The sequence below is a fragment of the Solanum stenotomum genome, chromosome 2 (genome assembly GCF_019186545.1).
Source record: "Solanum stenotomum isolate F172 chromosome 2, ASM1918654v1, whole genome shotgun sequence".
In the NCBI taxonomy this organism is placed as follows: Eukaryota; Viridiplantae; Streptophyta; class Magnoliopsida; order Solanales; family Solanaceae; genus Solanum; species Solanum stenotomum.
In genome coordinates this window covers 17,217,076-17,239,320 of record NC_064283.1, presented here as the reverse complement: position 1 = coordinate 17,239,320, position 22,245 = coordinate 17,217,076, and the positions used below count along the sequence as shown (strand labels likewise).

Genomic DNA, 22,245 nt, shown 5'->3' with positions numbered 1-22,245 from the left:
TTTTATTGTCTATTAAGACTTGATTACTTTATGTAAGAACATCAAGATATTTTTCTATTGTGATTTAGTTTTAAATTTACTTTTTGTTAATGCAAATAAATATTTGATGTTCCTTATTAATAAAAAATAAGAGAAAGACTCTCATGCGTATTTTGTCTTTCTACTAATTATATTCATATAAGCTAACTCTAATTTGATATTGATTAATATATTTTTATTTTCCATTAATGTAATTTATTGATATTTTTTATCATTGAATTTTATTAAAACATTTCCTATTAAAGATGAATTTTTAAATTTTATTCAAGTTAACGTGTATTTGATGTTAATATATGTAAAATATTTAAAATTTATTTTGAATTGCAAATTAATTTAGTTTACAATTAATAATATTCCTAACTATAATCAGTTATTTTTATTGTCTTTTAGAACATAATCATCTTAACGAAGAATATTAAAATAAGTTTTATTTTATAGTTAAGCTTTAAATTTATTTTCATTAATGCAAATGAGAACTTTGATTTTCCTAATTATACGAAAATTCAAAAACAATAATTGATGTATAGTTTATCTTTCTTCTATTCATATTTTCTAACTTCACTTGATATTTCATTACTATAATTTCCTTTTATATTGTTGTATTTCATTAACATATTTTCCTTTTATATTATGATATTTCATTAATATATTTTCCTATTAAAGTTAGATTTCAAATCTTATTCAAGTCAATGTCTATTTAATGTTAATACATGTGAATGATTTAATTTTATTGTAAAATTTTAATTATTTAATTTGCAATTTATATTGTTTCTAATTATAATCAATTATTTTTTACCGTCTACCTAGACTTGATTAATTTATGTAAGAATACAAAGTATTTCTTCTACTAGCATTACGCTTTAGATTTATTTTTATTAATGTAAACGAGAATTTTGATTTTGCTTATTATCCAAAAAAAAAAAAAAAGATTTGATGTGTAATTTATATTTCTACCAAATTATATTCATTTTTGCTAACTCCAATTTGATACTCATTAATATACTATATTATTATTGATTTATTCATCATCATCATCATCATCATCATCATCATCATTATTATTATTATTATTATTAATAATAATAATAATAATAATAATAATAATAATAATAATAATATTATAGTATTTTATTAAAATATTTTTCTATTAAAGTTAGATTTTTGGATCTTATTCAAGTTAATGTCTATTTGATGTTAATGCGGGTGAATAATTTAAATTAATATTAATTATTTTGGTCTGTAATTTATATTATTTCTAATTATAGTCACTTATTTTTTATTGTCTATTTAGACTTGACTAATTTATGAAAGAACATTAATATATTTTCCTATTATAGTTTAAGCTTTAGATTTATTTTCTAACTTCAACTTAATAAATTTCATGAGTATATGAAAATATTTACATATTTAACTTAATATTTTATATATTAATAATGTATATAATACAAAATATATTAAAGGCATAAAATTTAATGAACATCCTAATTTTATATATGATAATAGATTATTTGACTAAAAATCAATTTTTGCGGTGTATAAATAGGTGTGATATTGTTTTTTCATAAGTATCATTTGCTGAAAAACATTTAATCAACTATCTTATCATCAATCTCCTTACGAATTTAGCCATGGAGGGAAAGAAGACTAAAGGGCGTCAAAAGATACCAATAAAAAAAATAGAAAATAAGGATGCCCTGCTTACCACATTTTCAAAGCGTCGGGAGGGTTTGTACAAGAAAGCTAGTGAACTCATTACAGAATGCGATGTTGATATTGGAATAATGATGATTTCCCCTGCTGGTAAGCCACATTCATTTTTTCACCCTACTGTTGATGCAATTATTTCTCGTTTTCAGAATCCTAATATGCAGTTAAGCCAAGGTATTCGTCTAGACACGATTACTGCTCGAAATAAAGTGAATGAACTCAAAAATAGGCTTGAAGAACTTGATGTTGTAGAAGATGCTACAATTGCTCGAACAACTTTCCATGACCAAGTGGTAGAAATAAGACAAAAAGGTTGGTGGGAGTCAATTGAGCAGGTCAATGCAGATGAAGTGACCATATTTGAAGCTTGGTTGAGTGACACTTGTTCCAAAATGCGCCATCATTCGAACCAATTAGAAAATGGAGCTTCATCGTCATTGGGACGTGAATCTTTTGGAGTGTGAAGTTTGAAAAATTGAAATTATAGTTGAATCATGCTAGGTTATCACTTATAGATATATTGGTGAAGTATCTAGTAAGTTCAATTTATATTATTAAGGTATTGTTTTTTTAAAATTTATTTCAATGATGCTACAATCATGTATTGCTATGATTTTCATTAATAATATCTGATATGGTTGGTTTGAATATTGCTTGATGAGAAAAAGCTGTTTCATGTGTTAGTTTGAAATACAATATACTGGATACAGTAACACTTATATGCATTACATCAATAAATTGTTATTAACTTTCTCCTCTCAATTGATTTAGGGTTAGAAATCAAATATTTTTCATCTAATAGCTTTGGATATGCGACATATGATTATAGTATACCATGATGCACAAAGATGAATTCCCCAAAGTAGATTGAGATATATGTCAATTTTTCTAGGGAAAAGGCTCATAAATACCCCTAACCTATAGGAAAAGACTCATAAATACCCCTCTTCCATCTTTGGGTCTAAAAATACCCTTAAGGTTAATGTTTGGGTTCAAACATACCCCTCAACTTAACAGAAAAATATTTAGAAAATTCTAACTTTTTAAAAAGCCATGTGACATATTCTAATTGGTGCCCCATTTTAATTCACAATAATTCAAACCCATCCAAATTTTAAAATACGAATCCATTATTGATCCATTTTTCCCACAAAAGTACATTCTTTTTCTCCTCTAAAATCCATATCTATGGTTCTTACTCGTCTGTAAAAAAAAATTCAATTATTTTTTTTGCAAACTCATGATCAAAAATAAAAATTCTAATTCTCGTAATGGAATACTAATTAATGACAAGTTTTTAATCAGTCTCTCATATTGTTGAACGTATTAAGAAGTATTGTGAAATAGGTGGAGGCCCTGCAACTTTTAGGTTCGTACCCTATGTATAATTTATTTATTTATTTACCCTCTTTTTATAATTCTAACATTTATCTATCCGCTAATTATTGAAGGCGGGATGCAACTGATGCGAAAATAAAAAAGTTTTATGCAAAATATAAGCCATGCTTTAGCTATAGCAAAAGCTTTTGTAGTGGGGTAATTCCCGCTATAGCGGCTCCACATTAAAGGAAGCAACCCTCTACAGTGGGAGGCTGCGGACAGTAGCCTCCTAACTGACCCAAAAGGTGGATTTTTCTGTCAAAATTGTTTCTATGTACTGAATGAGCTTTGATCCCTCTATTCTTATATTTTTTCAGTTTCTACGAATACGATGGTTGTCAACACTAAAGAAAATCTACCATTTGTGAGGTTTCCCGATGGCGTTAGTCGGGAGAGGTACCAAGACCATGGGGGAATGAATTTCCTTTATTAGAAGAGCTTCAATATGCATAAGGTGGTGGAGAATGTTGGTGCTTTCCATGCTCGATTGGAAGGGTTAGGTTGGTGCCCTTTGGTGGAGGCTCTCTTGTGTGCTCTATTTGGGGGAGGTAGTTCCATGCCCTCATTCACACTATACATTGGGAGGGCCCAACCCTACCATCTGCATCTAGGAGTGGACATGCCAATGGATGCGCAAACAATCAATGAGGTGTTGGAGGTGCCAAAGGTCTAGAATGCTGAGTATAAGGCCCGATTGAGGGGGATATACATGTGGTGGCTACAAGATACATTGATAGAGGAGGATTTATAGGAACAAGTCTATTGGCCCACCATCAAGGGCATCAATAGCCTCTACTTCACTACCGACGCCAGAAGCTGGCTGCCATTAGTGGCTCAAAGGATTTGTTCGTCGGGCAATATTACCGACATGACTTATCCCCGGCACTAGTGGTGGCCTGCACTATCTAGAGGATTCAGCCATATGAGGGGCACAAATAGTGTCCAAGTGGAATGATTTTTATCGGGGCAACAAGAAGGCCCCTTTTTACTAGGACTAGTGACCGCATTATACAAGCAGACAAGGGTGCCATTGATGGATGCCGATGAGGAGATGCACATGAATCCCTTTTTTCCACCCTTTCAAACGAAACCAGACGCTGACAAGGGTAACAAAAGTCAAAATATGGGCGAGGAGGGAAACAACCAGGCTTCAATAGGTTAGGGAAACAAGGAGGATTATGGTGATGATTCTCCCACCGCCCAGACCCAATACCAGCTCTCTAGAAGCCACGTGGATGAGGACTTGGCCGCCATCTGGAGATATGTGGGAGTTTCCTAGCTGGAGCATCATCCACAATCCCTACTACACCTAAGAATAAAATTCTCCACCGATAACTGACTTGGGAGAGGAAGAAGAGCATAGTTTGGGAGTGTCTGCTAGCTGGAATATGGATGACCATCAAGGTCATATTCACATGTGCTATGAGAAAGAGCTCCTGACACTTACAAAAGAGAATTTCATGGAATTCCCTTTACGAACAGAGGCATGGACTAGTGAGCAAGCCTCGGAGGATCTTGAGGATGTTGATTAGGATCCACCCCTTTGGATACGTTAAAACCTGTTTTGGGCTTGCCATGTTTGGGCATAGAGACATCTTTTCTTTTTCCTGCTTTCTTGTTTTAGAGCACATGGATACTGGTTCTAACCTCTTAATCATGGATATATGCATGATATAGTTTTTTTGTTACATTTATACTATTTCCGTATTGGTATGGACTTAAAAATAAGTGACTTAAAATGTTTCAGGAATGAAAGACAAAATAGGGGAAAGTGGAGCAGGGATTTTTTCCTGCTATAGCGGTTGCCGCTATGGTGGGAAAATTCCTACCGCAATAGAAGCGCTGTAGCGGATGAGTCCTGCCATGAAGGCTCCAAAGAGTTCATCCTAGAAATTTTAAAAAAATTCCTGCAAGGATGCCCCATACCCCAATATCGATTAACAATTCCAACTTTTGTAAACATAACATTGCCTTGAAAATATCCCTAGGATCATTCCCAATAATGCATAAAAATAACTTACCACCACATCATTATAAAACTAGTATTAAATTACACCAGAACTTGTTCATCACATCACATTCCTACTATCATACCAGAATAATCTTTTCTCACATAGTTTTGAACCTATCCTGACTATCTTGAAATTAGAGTTTTCCTACGGTCACAATTTATCCTGCCCCCTTACTAATTTTTTTTATCAATGGTAAGTCCATGCACAATTTTTAACACAAAAACGTTCAGTTAATCACATAGAAATTTATCACTAAACCACTAGATATAATCAAGTTATGACTTTCAACCGTCCACAATTTCATAGAAATTCAGGTAATTACACCTCACACAATTTCAGTCAGTCAGGCAATACCCTACACACAATAACAATCATCAAGATTTACCACTAAATTAAATCAGGTTCATTCCATTATATTCACATAATGGATGAGCACTGACTGACCATCTATGCATTCACATCTCCGTTAAGGCCGAATACCAATTGAAACCTTCCAATGCCAATCCTTCTTTGCCTGTGTCCCTTCATCCACGATGATGAAATCTAGTTTACTTTATTGAGGCACCAATTGGAATCTGAATGTACCAATTGGGTTCAACCCATACCACAAGCGATAGACCGCATGAACGGAGTGAAGAAGTGAGACAGATTCCTAGAATGTTTCATAACTTTCCAAAGGTTATATGTAGACATCAACATACTAATCTACATGACTCTATTCAACATTTTCTCTTGTACTAGAAGACCAGTAATAAGGTCTTTGATACCAAATTGTGATGACCTAACCCACGAGTCTTACGAACACCTACTCTAACACCTCGATAGAAGAATTTGTAACATCTCACAAATTGAAAGAACTAGTAAATTTTGGAAATAATAAAAATCCGGAAAATTGGTTAAGTTTGAGTTTTTTGTCAAATTCAAACTACCATAACTCATAGCTCGGGATGAGTTAGGTGTATTTCCAGATATCATAGGAAAGATCTTGGAATAATCTTTCCAACGCCGTTGAGTTTGCATGATTCCGAGTTTGTATGAGTGAGCTATACCCGTTGGAAGTTGGGTTGTTCAAATAAGGAAAGTCCAATCCGGATTTAAGAAGGGCATTATGGTCTTTTCACCACCCAATTAATTAATTTCGTTTTTGGTAATTAAGTTGGGGTCTAAACTGATTGGATTCAGTTTACGCTTTTGAGAAAAAAGTTAGGGTTTTGAGAGAAGAGAAAAGAAGAGGAGAAGGAGCAAGGAATCATCAAGTTCTTGAAGCTAGGCTTGTGGACTTCGCCAAAGGTTAACCCCTACAAGGTATGTGAGACTTTCATAACGTTGGGTTCATTCACCCACGTTCCAAACATGTTTATTTCAGCATGAATTCGTCCTAAAAGAGTTTAAAAGTTGGTGTTCTTGATATATATTCTTGAATTTGATATTGTTCTTGAGTTAGGCTGAAATTGAGAAGTTTCTGAGATTATTACGTCAAATTATTGAGTTGGTTGAAGTTAGGTTCTTAGGTACAATTGTTGGGTATCTGTATCTAAAAGGAATTTGGAAAAAAGAACCGAGTTTGGGCGAATTGGGGCTGGAAAACGAAGAACAAAATTTGTCGAGCAAATCTGGGCACTGGCTCCGCGTCGCGGACCTACTCCCCAGATTTGGGAAGAGTCTTTTCGCGGAGCGAAGCGGTCACAGACCGTTCTGCCTCAAAAAGTATTTTTGCAACCAAAATTTAAACACACCTCCGCGTTGCGGACCTACCCTCAGACAGTGATTTTTTTTTAATCTTTTCTCATGTTTAGCTATCTAAGAACACTCCTACACATCATGAGATCTTTTCTATCACAAATCATGATTCTTGAATCCATAATTCAATTCAAGAAAAGTTAAGAGTCAAGAAGCAAGTCAAGAGAAGTTCGTTAAAGTTTTTCAAAAGTCTTTCACAAATGTTTTAACCTTGTTTTAAGACTTAAAGTTCAAGTTGAGTAAAGGAGTAAAAATTAAAGATTGAAGTTCATTTATTCAAAGAAGTATATGGGGACTATGTATTCCCAAAGAGTTTAAAATGTTTTCACATTTGAGAAAGAAAAGGAACACGGATTCCAAGAGAGCTTTTAAGATAAGTTTTGAATAATTATCTCAAACCAAAGAAAGAAGTTGTTTTAAAAACATATGAGCTAAGTATATTTTGGGAGTAGTATTGAGCACCGATATGGGGATGTGAGTTCATATTAACTCAAGCCTCTATAAACCATGTAGCCATCATGGGTAGTAAAGGAACATACTTTTTAGATGACTTCTTAAGATGCTTTTAGCATAGACTAATGGATCCACTTAGTTAAGGCGTCCTATATGACGACAAAGTATAGGACAGTTCTGGAAGCGTGGCAAGGCGATGTAACACCACTTAGGCTCATAGTGGTGGTTGTCGGTTAGAGAAACTCCCACATAAACTATATTACTTTATTATATGAATAAAGTTCAGTTTGTTATTGCATTTTCATTAACGAACTAAGTTGTTTTTACTGTTTATTAAAGCTTTTTATATGTTGCATGTGATTCATTACTTTATTTTGAGTTAAGTTATTCGAAGAGCCAAAGTAAGTGTTTATTTCAGAATCTTTTCAAGCCCATGTTATGTTTAGCATTCCAACTCGGATACTCGTACATTCAATGTACTGATGTCAGATGACCTACATCGTATTATGATGCAGACGCAGGTAATCAGGTTCAGCAATCAGAGTCAGTTGGTGAGCCTCCTTGCTTCTAGAGGGCTCATTTTTACATTGCTTTCTAGTTTTCAGTTGTTAGGATGATCGGGGGTCCTATACTAACTTCCGTATTTGTTTTAGAGGCTTCATACACAGTTAGTAGTTCAGTTGTCTTTACATTATCATTTCATATGTTAAGACTTGAGTTGCCATTTTGGCCAAGTTGAATGTTTGACTTTTTTAAGCAGTCTTAGTATTTTATTATTCAAGTGAGTATAGTGCTACTGATCATTATAAATATGCATAGAGCCTTCTGCTGAGTAAGTAAGCCAAGCTAAGGGTTCTCTTGGGGCCAGCAATGGTTCTCGAGTGCCTGCCACGTCCGGGGTGTAGGGTAAGAGCGTGACAAACTTTGTATCAGAGCACAGAGTTCAAGAGACCTAGAGAGTCTATGAAGTTGTCTATGTAGAGTCCTTGTTATCAGTGTGAAGCACGCCACTTCTATAATTAGGAGGCTGCGACACTTAGGAAATATTCTCACTTTTGCCATTCTCATTTCGTGCATTAGAGTTTAATCTCTAAAAAGTTTCCTTCTAATTCGTGCTTGCGTGCGTTTTCAGATAATCATGCCTCCATGAAAAGATGTCAGAGGTCGTCCTGCTAGACGTAATGTTAAGGAGCAAGGGGTACCCAATGCACTTGAGGTGCAACCCCAAGGAGAGGTTACCAATGTTGAGTTCCGTTAGGCTATCTGGATGTTGAGCCAAGCTGTGACTAATCAGGTTGGGCAACAGAGAGGAGCTAGATAAGAAGTGATTGATACTTCGAGGATCCAAGAGTTCTTGAGGATGAATCCTCCAAGCTTCACTGGTTCGAGCACCACTGAGGATCCAGAGAACTTTATGGAAAAGCTGAAGAAGGTATTTGATGTTATGCATGTTGTCGATATTGAGCGAGTTGAACTGGCTGCATATCAACTGAAGAATGTTGCTAGGACTTAGTTTGACCAGTGGAAGGGGGGGTAGAGTTGATGATGCACCACCTGCAAGTTAGGCATGTTTAGAGGAGGCTTTCTTGGGGCGTTTCTTTCCCCGAGAACTGAAAGAGGCTAAGGTACGAGAATTCCTCACACTTAAGCAGGATTCTTTGAGTGTTCATGAGTATGGGTTGAAATTCACCCAACTATCCCAGTATGCTCCGGAGATGGATGCGGATATGAGGAGTATGATGAGTCTGTTTGTTGCTGGGTTATCTCGTCTATCAAGCAAAGAGGGCAGGGCAACTATGTTAATTGGGGACATGGACATATCAAGGTTGATGGTCTATGTGCAGCAGGTTAAGGAAGAGAAACTGAGGGATATGGAGGAATTCAGAAATAAGAAAGCTAAGATAGGGAATGAGTCCAGGTAGCAGAAAGGTAATGTGAACCGTTCGTCCTTTCAGCAGAAACAAAAGGGACCTGTTCCATCATCTGCTAGTACACCTGGACCCATAAACAAAGGTGAGTATAATGGTCAGAATTCGCAGAACTTCACAGCTAGACCTGCATAGTNAGTTTTGGCATTAGGAGCCAGTTGCGCCTCTCGAGTTTGGGGCGTGACAAAACTTCGTATCAGAGCAACGTCGTATCCTAGGGAGTCTGCAAGCTATGTCTAGTAGAGTCTTGTTTATAACTGTGTTATGCACTACATTCGATAAGCAAAGAAGTTGTTGGGCATGTTAGAATGACTATTCTTCTTTTGCTCACCTCCTGCTATAGAGCAGTGTCTTAGGGGTTGAGGTTTCTGGCTTATAATTAATACTTATATGAAGATAGAGATGACTAACACTAGACAGACCACAACTAGCCAGGGGCAAGATACAATTGCAAGCGAGGGTACCGACAAAGTACCACAGCTGGAGGTAGCCCATTTTGAGACCCAGGGGGAGACATCTTCTCAGCCCCCTACAGCTTCTCCACAGCTTCAGGAGCCTCCGAGGGCTATAGGACTTCCGGCTCCACCAGCAGTACCACCTCTAGTTCCTCCTATTCCATCTTATCAGGATTTCAAGAGTGCAGTATATATGTTAGCACAGTTAGTAGCTGCACAGTGCCAACCAGTTGCGCCAGATATTGCCGGACCTTCTAAAGGGCCCAAAAGTTCGAGAGTTCATGAATTTCTTGCCTTGAATCCTCCACAGTTTACAGGGACAGATCGCAGAGAAGACCCTCAACACTTTGTTGATCAGCTTCATAGGATCTTCAGAGTCATGCATGCCTCAGCGACTGAGTCAGTTGAGTTAGCAGCATTTCGATTGCGTGATGTTGCAGTATTGTGGTATGAAAATTGGGAGATCTAGGGGAGAAGATACATACTACCCACTTGGGATAGCATTACAAAAGTTTTCATAGATCACTATTTGCCTCGAGAGATTAGGGATGGCCGGGTGGACCAGTTTCTGAACCTCCGACAAGGTGGCGTGAGTGTCCGAGAGTACGGGCTGAGATTTGATTCATTGGCTAGATATGCACCAACATTTGTTGATACGATGCATGACAGGGTACGTAGATTTGTGGGAGGGCTTAACTCAGACTATATTGAGACTTGTTCTACTACTACGCTAAATGATAATATGGATATCTCGCAGATTCAGGCCTTCGCACAGGGCATAAAGGATCGCCGACATCTACAGTATACGAGTGAGAGGGTCGAGAGAGAGAGACAGAAGAGGGCTAGGCCCACTGGTTCGCAGGGAGATTTTCAGGCTGGTCCCAGACCCTGATATTTTATTAGGCCATCTAGACCTCCACCACAGCAGTTCCAGGGTAGTAGATTTGATCATCAGGAACAGTCAGACTCAGGTGAGGGTTCACGAGCATCAGGCTTGCAGCAGCAGAGGGGTTCAAGCCAGGCTAGGACATCCCCGCCGCGTTGCATTACTTGCGGTAAAATGCATTTCGGGAGGTGCAGACAGGGTTCCACAAGTTGTTATTCTTGTGGACAGGAGGGGCATGGGTGGAGAAACTGCCCTACCATAGGTCAGAGTGGTACAGGTCAGTCGACCATGTCAGTAGTAGGTTCCTCCTCATCAGCACAGTCTACAGGGTGTGGACCCCATACATCAGCACGTAGGGGTAGAGGCGGAGGAAGAGAGGGAGCATCTAGTTCTGGTAGTGGACAGAACCGTACATATTCATTAACCGGTCGACAAGACTCAGAGTCATCACCAAATGTTGTGACAGGTACATTGATTGTTTGCTCCCATTGTGTTTATGCTTTGATAGATCCTGGATCTACTTTGTCTTATTGCGGGGAGGTTATGTATAGTACCAGAGTCATTAGATCGACCCTTTATTGTATCTACACCAGTTGGTGAGTCTACTATTGCCAGGAGAGTCTATCGAGGTTGCACGGTAAAAATTATCAACCGTCAGACCTCTGTAGACCTGGTAGAATTAGAGATGGTTGATTTTGATGTCATTAGAGGTATGGACTGATTAACATCTTGTTATTTTAATGTTGAGTGCCGGACAAAGATTGTTAGATTCCACTTTCCAGGAGAGGCAGTTCGGGAATGGAAAGGCGATACAGCAATGTCGAAAAGTAGGTTTATTTCCTATCTTAAGGCAAGGAGGATGATTACCAAGGGTTGTATTTATCATCTTATTCACGTTCATGATATAGATGCAGAACCACCGACTCTTCAGTCTATTCCGGTAGTTAATAAGTTTCTAGATGTATTTCCAGACGAAGTTACCGCTATCCCTCCAGAACGGGAAATTGATTTTGCTATCGATATGCTACCAAGTACAGAACCCATATCTATCCCTTCTTATAGAATGGCTCCTGCTGAGCTAAAAGAGTTGAAGGATCAGTTGAAAGACTTGCTGGATAAAGGCTTTATTAGGCCTAGTGCTTCACCATGGGGTGCACCAGTGTTGTTCGTAAGGACCATGGGGTGCACCAGTGTTGTTCGTAAGGACCATGGGGTGCACCAGTGTTGTTCGTAAGGAAGAAAGATGGCTCACTAAGAATGTGTATCGATTACCAACAACTGAATAAGGCAACTATAAAGAATAAGTATCCCCTTCCGAGGATAGATGACTTGTTTGATCAGTTACAAGGTGCTAAGTGTTTCTCAAAATTGATTTAAGATCAGGGTACCACCACATACGAGTTCGGGAGAAAGACGTTCCAAAGACAGCTTTTAGAACTAGATATGGACACTTTGAGTTCTTGGTAATGTCTTTTGGATTAACTAATGCCCCAGCAGTATTCATGGACCTGATGAATAGTATATTCAGGCTGTATCTAGACTTGTTTGTGATTGTATTTATTGATGATATTTTGGTGTATTCACGTTCAAAAGATGATCATGCAAATTATCTGCGAGCAGTCTTTTAGGTTCTTCGAGACCGAGGACTTTATGCAAAGTTTTCTAAGTGTGAGTTCTGGTTAGACTCTGTAGCTTTCTTAGGCCATATTGTATCAGATGCAGGCATTGCGGTTGATACACAAAAGATTGAGGCCGTAAAGACTTGGCCTAGACCCATGACTCCAACTAAGGTTCGTAGTTTCTTAGGGTTAGCTGGGTACTACAGAAGGTTTGTAGAGGGATTTTCTTCAATTTCAAGCCCATTAACGAAGATGACTCAAAAAGCAGCTAAATTCCAGTGGACTGAGGCTTGAGAGCACAGTTTCCAGGAGCTGAAGGACAGGTTGACATCAACACTAGTTCTTGCATTACCAGATGGTTCAGAAGGCTATGTGGTGTATTGTGATGCTTCTGGTGTTGGGTTGGGATGTGTTCTAATGCAACATGGTAAGGTTATCGCATATGTTTCAAGGCAGTTGAGGAAGCATGAGAAGAACTATCCAACCCACGATTTAGAGTTGGCCGCAGTTGTGCATGAATTAAAGATCTGGAGACACTATTTCTATGGCGTTCATGTTGACATCTTCACAGATCATAAGAGTCTTTCAATATATATTTAGACAGAAGGAGTTAAATTTACGACAGCGTCGATGGCTTGAGTTACTGAAAGACTACGACGTGGATATTTTATATCATCCAGGAAAGGCGAATGTGGTAGCCGATGCCCTCAGTCAAAAATCTATAGGTAATTTATCCCACTTAGGTGTTGAGAATCAGGAGCTAGCGTGAGAGCTTCATTAGTTAGTTAGCTTAGGAGTCAGATTGTTAGAGGCAGACGATAGTGGGGTCACAATTCAGGATACAGCCGTATCATCTCTAGTTGTAGAAGTAAAATCACGGCAACAAGAGGATCCTAGCTTAAAGAAACTTAGAGCCAAGGCTCAGGATCCATAGTCTTTAGGATTTGATATAGCAGAAGATGGAGTCCTCAGATATAGCGGTCGATTATGTGCTCCAAATGTTGCAGGGCTTTGACATCGAATTATGGAAGAGGCACATCATTCCCATTTAATTCACCCTGGTTCGACGAAGATGTACCATGATATTACGGAGATATATTGGTGGCACGGGATGAAGAAGGACGTTGCTGAATTTGTGGCACAGTGTCCTAACTGCCAACAGGTGAAGGTTGAGCACCAAAAAAACCCGCTGGGCTAGTTCAGGAGATATTCATTCCTTTGTGGAAGTGGGAAGCAATTAATATGGATTTTATTACAGGGTTACCTCAATCGTATCGCAAGTTTTACTCTATTTGGGTAATTGTTGATAGACTAACAAAATCAACCCACTTTTTACCATCAGGGCTACTTTTTCGGCCGAAGATTATGCAGGGCTCTATATTAGAGAGATTGTTAGGCTACACGGTGTCCCAGTATCTATTATCTCTGATAGAGGCGCACAATTTACCGCCAACTTTTGGAAGTCCTTCCAGAAAGGACTAGGGACACAGGTTAATCTTAGTACTGCCTTTCACCCTCAGATAGATTGCCAGGCTGAGCGCACAATTTTGACACTGGAAGATATGTTACGAGTGCGCGCGCTAGACTTCAAGGGGAGTTGGGATAACCACTTACCTCTTATAGAGTTCGCATACAATAATAGTTATCATTCCAGCATCGGGATGGCACCTTATGAGGCTTTGTATGGGAGAAAATGTAGATCTCCCATTGGATGGTTTGAGGTAGGTGAGTCAGGGTTGATTGGACCCGACTTAGTCCAGTAGACAGTGGATAAAGTTAAGCTCATTCGGGAGAGGTTGCTAACAGCTCAAAGACGACAGAAGTCATACTCAGATGTGCAACGAAGGGACTTAGATTTTTGCGTCAATGATTGGGTATTCTTAAAAGTCTCACCTATGAAAGGTGTTATGCGATTTGGCAAAAAGGGAAAGCTTAGTCCAAGATTCATTGGGCCATACCGAATCCTTCGAAGGGTAAGACTAGTGGCTTATGAGTTAGAATTTCCTTCGGGGCTAAAATCTATTCATCCAATTTTCCATGTATCGATGCTACGGAAGTGTGTAGGAGACCCTTCTCTGGTTGTCCCAATTGAGGATGTTCAAATCACAGAGGAGTTGTCCAACGAGGAAACTCCAATTGCCATATTAGATCGGCAAGTCCGTAAATTGAGGACCAAAGAGGTGGCTTCGGTTAAAGTATTGTGGAGGAACAAAAATAGAGAAGAGGTGACCTGGGAAGCTGAGGATGGCATGAGGTCCAAATATCCTCACTTGTTTCATACCCCAGGGTGATGTCATATTAGTTTATATTAGGGCAGTAAGGTAAGATACCTATATATATGTATATATATATATATATATATATACACACACTATTGCTTGTTATTATTATTGTGGTTGTCATTGTATATCTGCTCACACTATTGTGGTGGAGCTATAATGCTTAGCTATTTAAGTTGTCATGTGAGACGCCTAGGTTAGAAATTTTACATTTCAGGTTCCTGGATAGTGACATTAACAAAGGATACACTGCCTAAATTTTTGCAACTCCTAAGAACTGAACAACGTGACTCGGATTTTTTATTCGAGGACGAATGTTTCTAAGGGGGAAGGATGTAACACCCAACTTTTAAAAACGTCTAAATTAACTCGTATCTTCATGGAAAGACAAGGAGGGTGAGTAATAAATTAAAAATAATGTGTTATGTGATATTTTAAGTGTTCAAGTGTGGTATCTCAAGTTTTGAAATTAGGTAACTGACAAAATAAAAGTTGGCGAAAGTTACCGTAAATTCCTTTTTAAAGATTTGTCTGAAATTTGAGTCAAATGTCTTGGACGTTTTCTCCCAATCTATTAAGAGTTATGGTCGCCGCGAGCTATAAAATTGAAGGTCTACGAGTTTAGTTTCCAACGCATAAAACCGTTCGTTTATACGACTTCATAATAGAGAGATATTCACATTTTCATGGGACTGCGCAAGCAGGCACGTGAGGTGGGGCCCTAAGTCGATGGAATGTTACATATATCTTCTCTTTCGACCTTTTTCACCATTTTTAAGCTAAAAAACAGAGAAATTAGAGAAACCCATTTCTAGGATCAAGTGAAATATAGATTTTCTCGACTTAAGTCCTTGACGAAAGTTGTTCTACGCGTTGGGCTCATCATCGTGGTATAATTAGTTTTATCGATTGCGTAGCATATCACACTTTAGTGTTGGGACAACAAGGGTTTGGATATATTTGAAGGTTTTGAAGTGTATTACGACCTTAAGATCAAAGATAAGACCCTTCTTTCATCGACTCTAGCTTTTATAAGCAGCAAATAGCAATTTGCGACGGAAATACATATATTTTATCGTATTGTCATGGTATCTTTTATTTTTGTGTGTTAATTATGGTCCTACCTTGTTGTAGTATCGAGGGAGTATTGAGTAAAAGTAATTAGGCCACGTGAATTTAGTGAAAAAGGTATGTTAAGGCTATTCCCTACTTACGACATGTTTCCTTAAAGCTTAGCAGCAATGTATTTGGGTTGTTATCCTTGATATACTTGTAGTTGTGATTGTTAATTGTTAGCTGCTCGAGTTGATATAATCCTCCCTTGTCGGGATTCTTATTCAGTTGGTAGCGTCCCTATGTTGGACACGACTTAGAGGCTATTTGTATAGGTTGTTTATAACTAAATTGCTCGCTTTTAGCGGTTGGATTGTTATTATTATCGTTGGGGCTATTGTGGTTAGCTGTAGGAATGTGATCTATTCCTAGAAAGGCTATGTTCTACCTACAGGGCTATATGGATGCCTAACAGGGCTATGAGTTGACTACAGGGTTATATTGACGCCTAAGAAGGCTATGTGCTTCCTACAGGGCCATGTTGTTGCCTAAGAGGGCTATGAGTTGTCTATAAGCTACGTTGATGCCTAAGAGAGCTATGTGCTACCTACGGGGCTATATTAATGCCTAAGAGGGCTATGTGACTGCCTACGGGGCTAGGGGACAAATGATAGGGGTAAATAGGCTGATTGGCACCTTTCGGGCTTATGGGGGCCTGAGTAGGTGGTCTTGTGTGCTGTTTGTACCTGCCGAGCTTATGGGGGCTTGGTTAGGTGGTTGTTTTATTATTTTTGATAAGTTTAGATTTAGGAGCAGGTCAGTACACTTATCTTAGCCTTGATTTATTTATTGGATTATTCTAGTATATCAGGATACCTCATCATAGTCTATTGCCTTTCATACTCTGTACATTATTTTGTACTGACGCCCCATGGCCTTGGGGGTGCTACATTCATGTATGCAGGTCCTGACAGACGGCTAAGTAGACCTCCTCAGCAGCAGGATTGACTTTTATCCGGTTGGGAGTTGGGAGGTTTGTTACCTTTTGTTGTATATATCTTTATCGGTAGGCTGGGGCCCTGTCCCACCAATCTTTACTACTCTTAGAGGCTTGCAAACTAGTGTGTGGGGTTTATAGCTATGTTATGACCATGTTGTCCTATGTTGTTGGTTTGTGGATGCTTGTGAGCTGTTTGATGTATTGTATTGATATATACTTGCTTTTAGTTTGGTATAGATATCATGGTGGCCTCGACGGCCCAATCAGGACTTCTGTGCTAGTTGACTATTTGTTTATATGATTTCCTGGGAGTAGCTGTTTCTTTTATAGCTCAGTTGACAGGGGCCTTGCCGGCCGATGGCTTAGTTTTAAGCTGAGATATACTTGTTTGATTTCTTGATTGTGTGTGGTTGCTATGCGCTAGTATCAAATTGTTCAGCAGGGTCAGCTCGGGCCTGAGTTTTGGCATTAGGAGCCAGTTGCGCCCCTCGAGTTTGGGGCGTGACATATATTTTGGGAGTAGTATTGAGCACCGATATGGGGATGTGAGTTCATATTAATTCAAGCCTCTATAAACCATGTAGCCATCATGGGTAGTAAAAGATCGTACTTTTTAGATGACTTCTTAAGATGCTTTTAGCATAGACTAATGGATCTACTTAGTTAAGGCGTCCTATATGAGGGCAAAGTATAGGACAGTTCTGGCAGCGTGGCAAGACGATGTATCACCACTTAGGCTCATAGTGGTGGTTGTCAATTAGAGAAACTCCCACATAAACTATATTACTTTATTATATGAATAAGGTTGAGTTTGTTATTGAATTTTCATTAACGAACTAAGTTGCTTTTACTGTTTATTAAAGCTTTTTATATGTTGCATGTGATTCATTACTTTATTTTGAGTTAAGTTATTCGAAGAGCCAAAGTAAGTGTTTATTTCAGAATCTTTTCAAGCCTATGTTATGTTTAACATTCCAACTCGCATACTCGTACATTCAATGTACTGATGTCAGTTGGCCTTCATCATATTATGATGCAGACGCAGGTAACCAGGATCAGCACCCAACGCCTCGTTGACTAGGTTCAGCAATCAGAGTAAGTTGGTAAGCCTTCTTACTTCTGGAGGGCACCTTTTTACATTGCTTTCTAGTTTTCAGTTGTTAGGATGATCGGGGGTCCTGTACTGGCTTTCGTCTTTGTTTTAGAGGCTTCATACACATTTAGTAGTTCAGTTGTCTTTACATTATCATTGCATATGTTAAGACTTGAGTTGCCATTTTGGCCAAGTTGAATGTTTGACTTTTTTAAGCATTCTTAGTATTTTATTATTCAAGTGAGTATAGTGCAACTGATCATTATAAATATGCATAGAGCCTTCTGCTGAGTAAGTAAGCCAAGTTAAGGGTTCTCTTGGGGCCAGCAATGGTTCTCGAATGCCAACCACGTCCGGGGTGTAGGCTAAGAGTGTGACAAACTTTGTATCAGAGCATAGAGTTCAAGGGTCCTAGAGTGTCTATGAAGTCGTGTATGTATAGTGTTGGTTATCGGTGTGAAGCACGCCACTTCTATAATTAGGAGGCTGCGACACTTAGGAAATATTCTCACTTTTGCCATACTTATTTCGTGCATTAGAGTTTAATCTCTTAAAAGTTTCCTTCTAATTCGTGCTTGCGTGTGCTTTCAGATAATCATGCCTCCATGAAAAGTTGTCAGAGGTCGTCCTGCTAAATGTAATGTTAAGGAGCAAGGGGTACCCAATGCACCGGAGGTGCAACCCCAAGGAGAGGTTACCAATGTTGAGCCAAGCTGTGACTAATCAGGTTGGGCAACAGAGAGGAGCTAGACAAGAAGTGACTGATACTTCGAGGATCCAAGAGTTCTTGAGGATGAATCCTCCAAGCTTCACTGTTTCGAGCACTACTGAGGATCGAGAGAACTTTATGGAAAAGCTGAAGAAGGTATTTGATGTTATGCATGTTGCCGATATTGAGCGAGTTGAACTAGCTGCATATTAACTGAAGAATGTTGCTAGGACTTAGTTTGACCGGTGGAAGGAGGGGTAGAGTTGATGATGCACCACCTGCGAGTTGGGCATGTTTAGAGGAGGCTTTCTTGGGGCGTTTCTTTCCCCGAGAACTAAAAAAGGCTAAGAATTTCCCACACTTAAGCAGGATTCTTTGAGTGTTCATGAGTATGGGTTGAAATTCACCTAACTATCTCATTATGCTTCGGAGATGGTTACGGATACGAGGAGTATGATGAGTCTGTTTGTTGTTGGGTTGTCCCGTCTATCAAGTAAAGAGGGCAGGGCAGCTATGTTAATTGGGGACATGGACATATCAAGGTTGATAGTCTATGTGCAGCAGGTTGAGGAAGAGAAACTGAGGGATAGGGAGGAATTCAGAAATAAGAAAGCTAAGATAGGGAATGAGTCCAGGCAGCAGAAAGGTAATGTGAACCGTTCGTCCTTTTAGCAGAAACAAAAGGGACCTGCTTTATCATCTGCTAGTGCACCTGCACCCAGAAACAAAGGTGAGTATAATGGTCAGAATTCGCAGAACTTCACAGCTAGACCTACACAGTCTCAGGGTAGTGTGGCCCAACGAGGTAACTAGGCTCCTGCATGTGCTAGGTGTGGTAGAACCCACCCAGGTAAGTGTCGTGATAGCCAGACAGGTTGCTTCAAGTGTGGACAAGAGGCTCACTTCATGAAAGAGTGCCCAAAGAACAGGCAAGGTAGTGGAAATCAGGGCAATAGAGCCCAATCTTCATCAGTTGCTCCACTAGATAGACTTGCATATAGATGAGCTACTTCAAGGGCAGACGGAGAAGGAAACCGTCTTTATGTTATCTCTAGTCGCCGAGAGCAAGAGGATTCACCAGATGTTGTCACTAGTATGATCCAAGTCTTCAATTTTGATGTTCTTCCTGAGCAACTTCTTGAGCCCTTCAGTGTTTCTACACCTAATGATGAGTCTATTCTAGTAGAAAGAGTCTATCGTGATTGTTCTGTTTCTGTCAATCACAAGAATACCATGGCTGATTTAATTGAGTTAGACATGGTAGATTTTGATGTCATTTTAGGTATGGACTGGCTTCATGCCTGTTTGCATCAATAGATTGTAGAACTCGAGTAATCAAGTTCCAGTTTCTAGTGAACCAGTTATAGAGTTGAAGAGCAGTTCAGCGGTGCCTAAATGTCATTTTATTTCGTACCTTAAGGCGAGAAAGTTAGTTTCCAAGGGGTGTGTCTATCACTTAGTCCAAGTTAATGACTCTAGTGTTGAGATACCTCATATTCAGTCAGTTTCAGTAGTAAAAGAGTTTCCAGAAGTCTTTCGAGATGATCTTCCCGGAGTCCCTCCTAAGAGAGAAATAGACTTCCATATAAATACTATTCATGATACTCGTCCTATATCTACTCTGCCATATAGAATGGAACCAACAAAGTTGAAAGAGATTAAAGAACAGTTGAAAGACCTTTTTGATAAGGGCTTTATTCGACTAAGTGTCTCACCTTGGGGCACTCCGATCTTGTTTGTGAGCAAGAAGGATGGTTCCCTTAGGATGTGTAGAGATTACCGTCAGTTGAACAAGGTTACCATCAAGAATAAGTATCATCTCCTAAGTATTGATGATCTTTTCGACCAACTTCAGGGTGCCACCTGTTTCTCTAAGATAAACCTCAGATCATGCTACCATCAGTTAAGAGTGAGGGAATATGATATTCCAAAGATAGCATTCAGGACCCGTTATGGTCATTATGAGTTTCTGGTCATGTCCTTTGGTTTGACCAATGCACCTGCAGCATTAATGGACCTTATGAATAGAGTTTTCAAATCTTATTTAGATATGTTTGTTATCGTCTTCATTGATAGCATACTAATATATTCAAGGAATGAAGAAGATCATGCTAGTCATCTCAAAATAGTTCTCCAAACTCTAAAAGATAGAGAGTTGTATGCCAAGTTCTCTAAGTGTGAGTTTTGGCTTGAGTCTGTGGCATTCTTGGGCCACATTGTGTCTGGAGAGAGAATTAAAGTTGATACTCAGAAAATTGAGGCAGTGCAGAATTGGCCTAGACCCACATCTCCAATTATTATTAGGAGTTTCTTGGGGTTGGATGGATATTATAGAAGGTTCGTAGAGGGGTTCTCATCTATTTCATCCCCTTTGACCAAGTTGACTCAAAAAACAGTGAAGTTTCAATGGTCTGAATCTTGTGAGAAAAGCTTTCAAGAATTGAAAAAGAGGTTGACTATGCCCTAGTTTTGACATTACCGAAAGGTACGCAAGGCATTGTTGTCTATTGTGATGCGTCTAGAATTGGTTTGAGTTGTGTGTTAATGCAGAATGGCAAGGTTATAACTTATTCCTCCAGACAGTTGAAAGTTCATGAGAAGAACTACCCAACCCATGATCTAGAACTGGCTACCGTAGTATTAGTTTAAAATATGGCGCCATTATCTTTATGGTGTTCATGTGGATGTGTTCACCGATAACAAGAGTCTTCAATATGTGTTTAGTCAGAAAGAGTTTAATCTCATATAAAGAAAGTGGTTAGAGTTACTCAAGGATTATGATATGAGTATCCTCTATCACCCAGGTAAGGCTAATGTTGTTGCTGATGCCTTGAGCAGGTTGTCTATGGGTAGTACCGCCCATTTTAAGGAAGTTAAGAAAGAGTTAGCAAAAGATGTGCATAGACTTGCATGCTTGGGAGTTCGACTAATGGATTCCACAGAAGGATGAGTAGTGGTGATGAATAGGGATGAATCATCATTAGTGTCAGAAGTAAAAGATAAGCAAGACCAAGATCCTTTATTGCTTGAATTAGAGGCAAGTGTTCATAAGCAAAAAGTGATGGCTTTTGAACAAGGGTGAGATAGTGTTTTGAGGTATCAAGGTGGATTGTGTGATTGATTTCAAGGGTAATTGGGATGATCACCTACCTCTCATTGAGTTGCTTACAACAATAGTTACCATTCTAGCATCCAAATGGCTCCTTACGAAGCTCTTTATGGGAGAAGATGCATATCTCTTATTGGATGGTTTGAAGTTGGTGAAGCTGAGTTGATAGGACTAGACTTAGTTCGTCAAGCTATGGAGAAAATGAAAGTTATTCAAGAGAGATTGAAAACAGCCTAGAGTCGCCAGAAAATCCTACACTGATGTTACGAGAAGGGAGCTAGAGTTTGAAGTAGATGATTGGGTATATCTTAAAGTTTCACCCATGAAGGGTGTTATGAGATTTGGTAAGAAGGGGAAACTTAGTCCATGGTATATTGGCCCTTATAGAATATCGAAAAGGGTTGGTAATGTAGCTTACCAGTTGGAGCAACCACAAGAGTTAGCCGCAGTTCATCCGGTATGTCACATCTCTATGTTGAAGAGGTGCATGGGAGATCCTTCATTTATTATACCAACTGAAGATACTGGGATCAAGGATAGCTTGTCTTATGAGGAGATTCTTGTTCAGATTCTAGATCACCAAGTTCGCAAGCTGAGAACAAAAGAGGTAGCATCATTCAAAGTCCTTTAAAGGAACCAATTTGTTGAGGAAGCTACTTGGGGAGCTGAGGAAGATATGAAGAAGATATATCCACATCTCTTCAAATACGGAGAAGTTCCAAATTGAGGTACTAATTCTTTTCTTGGCTTTTATTTATAAGATTAGCATGTTGTAATTGCATT

At 38.8% G+C, this 22,245-nt stretch overlaps 2 protein-coding genes across 2 annotated transcripts; both read left to right on the top strand.

The window, feature by feature from the left end:
• Positions 1–1,667: 1,667 nt before the first annotated feature.
• Positions 1,668–2,210, top strand: LOC125856534 (agamous-like MADS-box protein AGL62). Its single transcript, XM_049536097.1, has one exon. The coding sequence runs from the start codon at positions 1,668–1,670 to the stop codon at positions 2,208–2,210; it is 543 nt and encodes a 180-aa protein (XP_049392054.1).
• Positions 2,211–10,456: 8,246 nt separating this feature from the next.
• Positions 10,457–11,293, top strand: LOC125855762 (uncharacterized). The gene is made up of 4 exons (XM_049535471.1): positions 10,457–10,515; positions 10,618–11,009; positions 11,109–11,140; positions 11,216–11,293. The coding sequence occupies exons 1-4, from the start codon at positions 10,457–10,459 to the stop codon at positions 11,291–11,293; spliced, it is 561 nt and encodes a 186-aa protein (XP_049391428.1).
• The last annotated feature ends 10,952 nt before the right edge of the window (positions 11,294–22,245 follow it).

Bases quoted from the DNA above. Each gene is read 5' to 3' on its own strand.
- LOC125856534 (XM_049536097.1), top strand. From the start codon at position 1,668: ATGGAGGGAAAGAAGACTAAAGGGCGTCAAAAGATACCAATAAAAAAA.
- LOC125855762 (XM_049535471.1), top strand. From the start codon at position 10,457: ATGGATATCTCGCAGATTCAGGCCTTCGCACAGGGCATAAAGGATCGC. The intron at 10,516-10,617 runs GTATACGAGTGA...ATATTTTATTAG, and splicing joins AAGGATCGCCGACATCTACA to GCCATCTAGACCTCCACCAC. The intron at 11,141-11,215 runs GTTATGTATAGT...TACTATTGCCAG, and splicing joins CTTTGTCTTATTGCGGGGAG to GAGAGTCTATCGAGGTTGCA.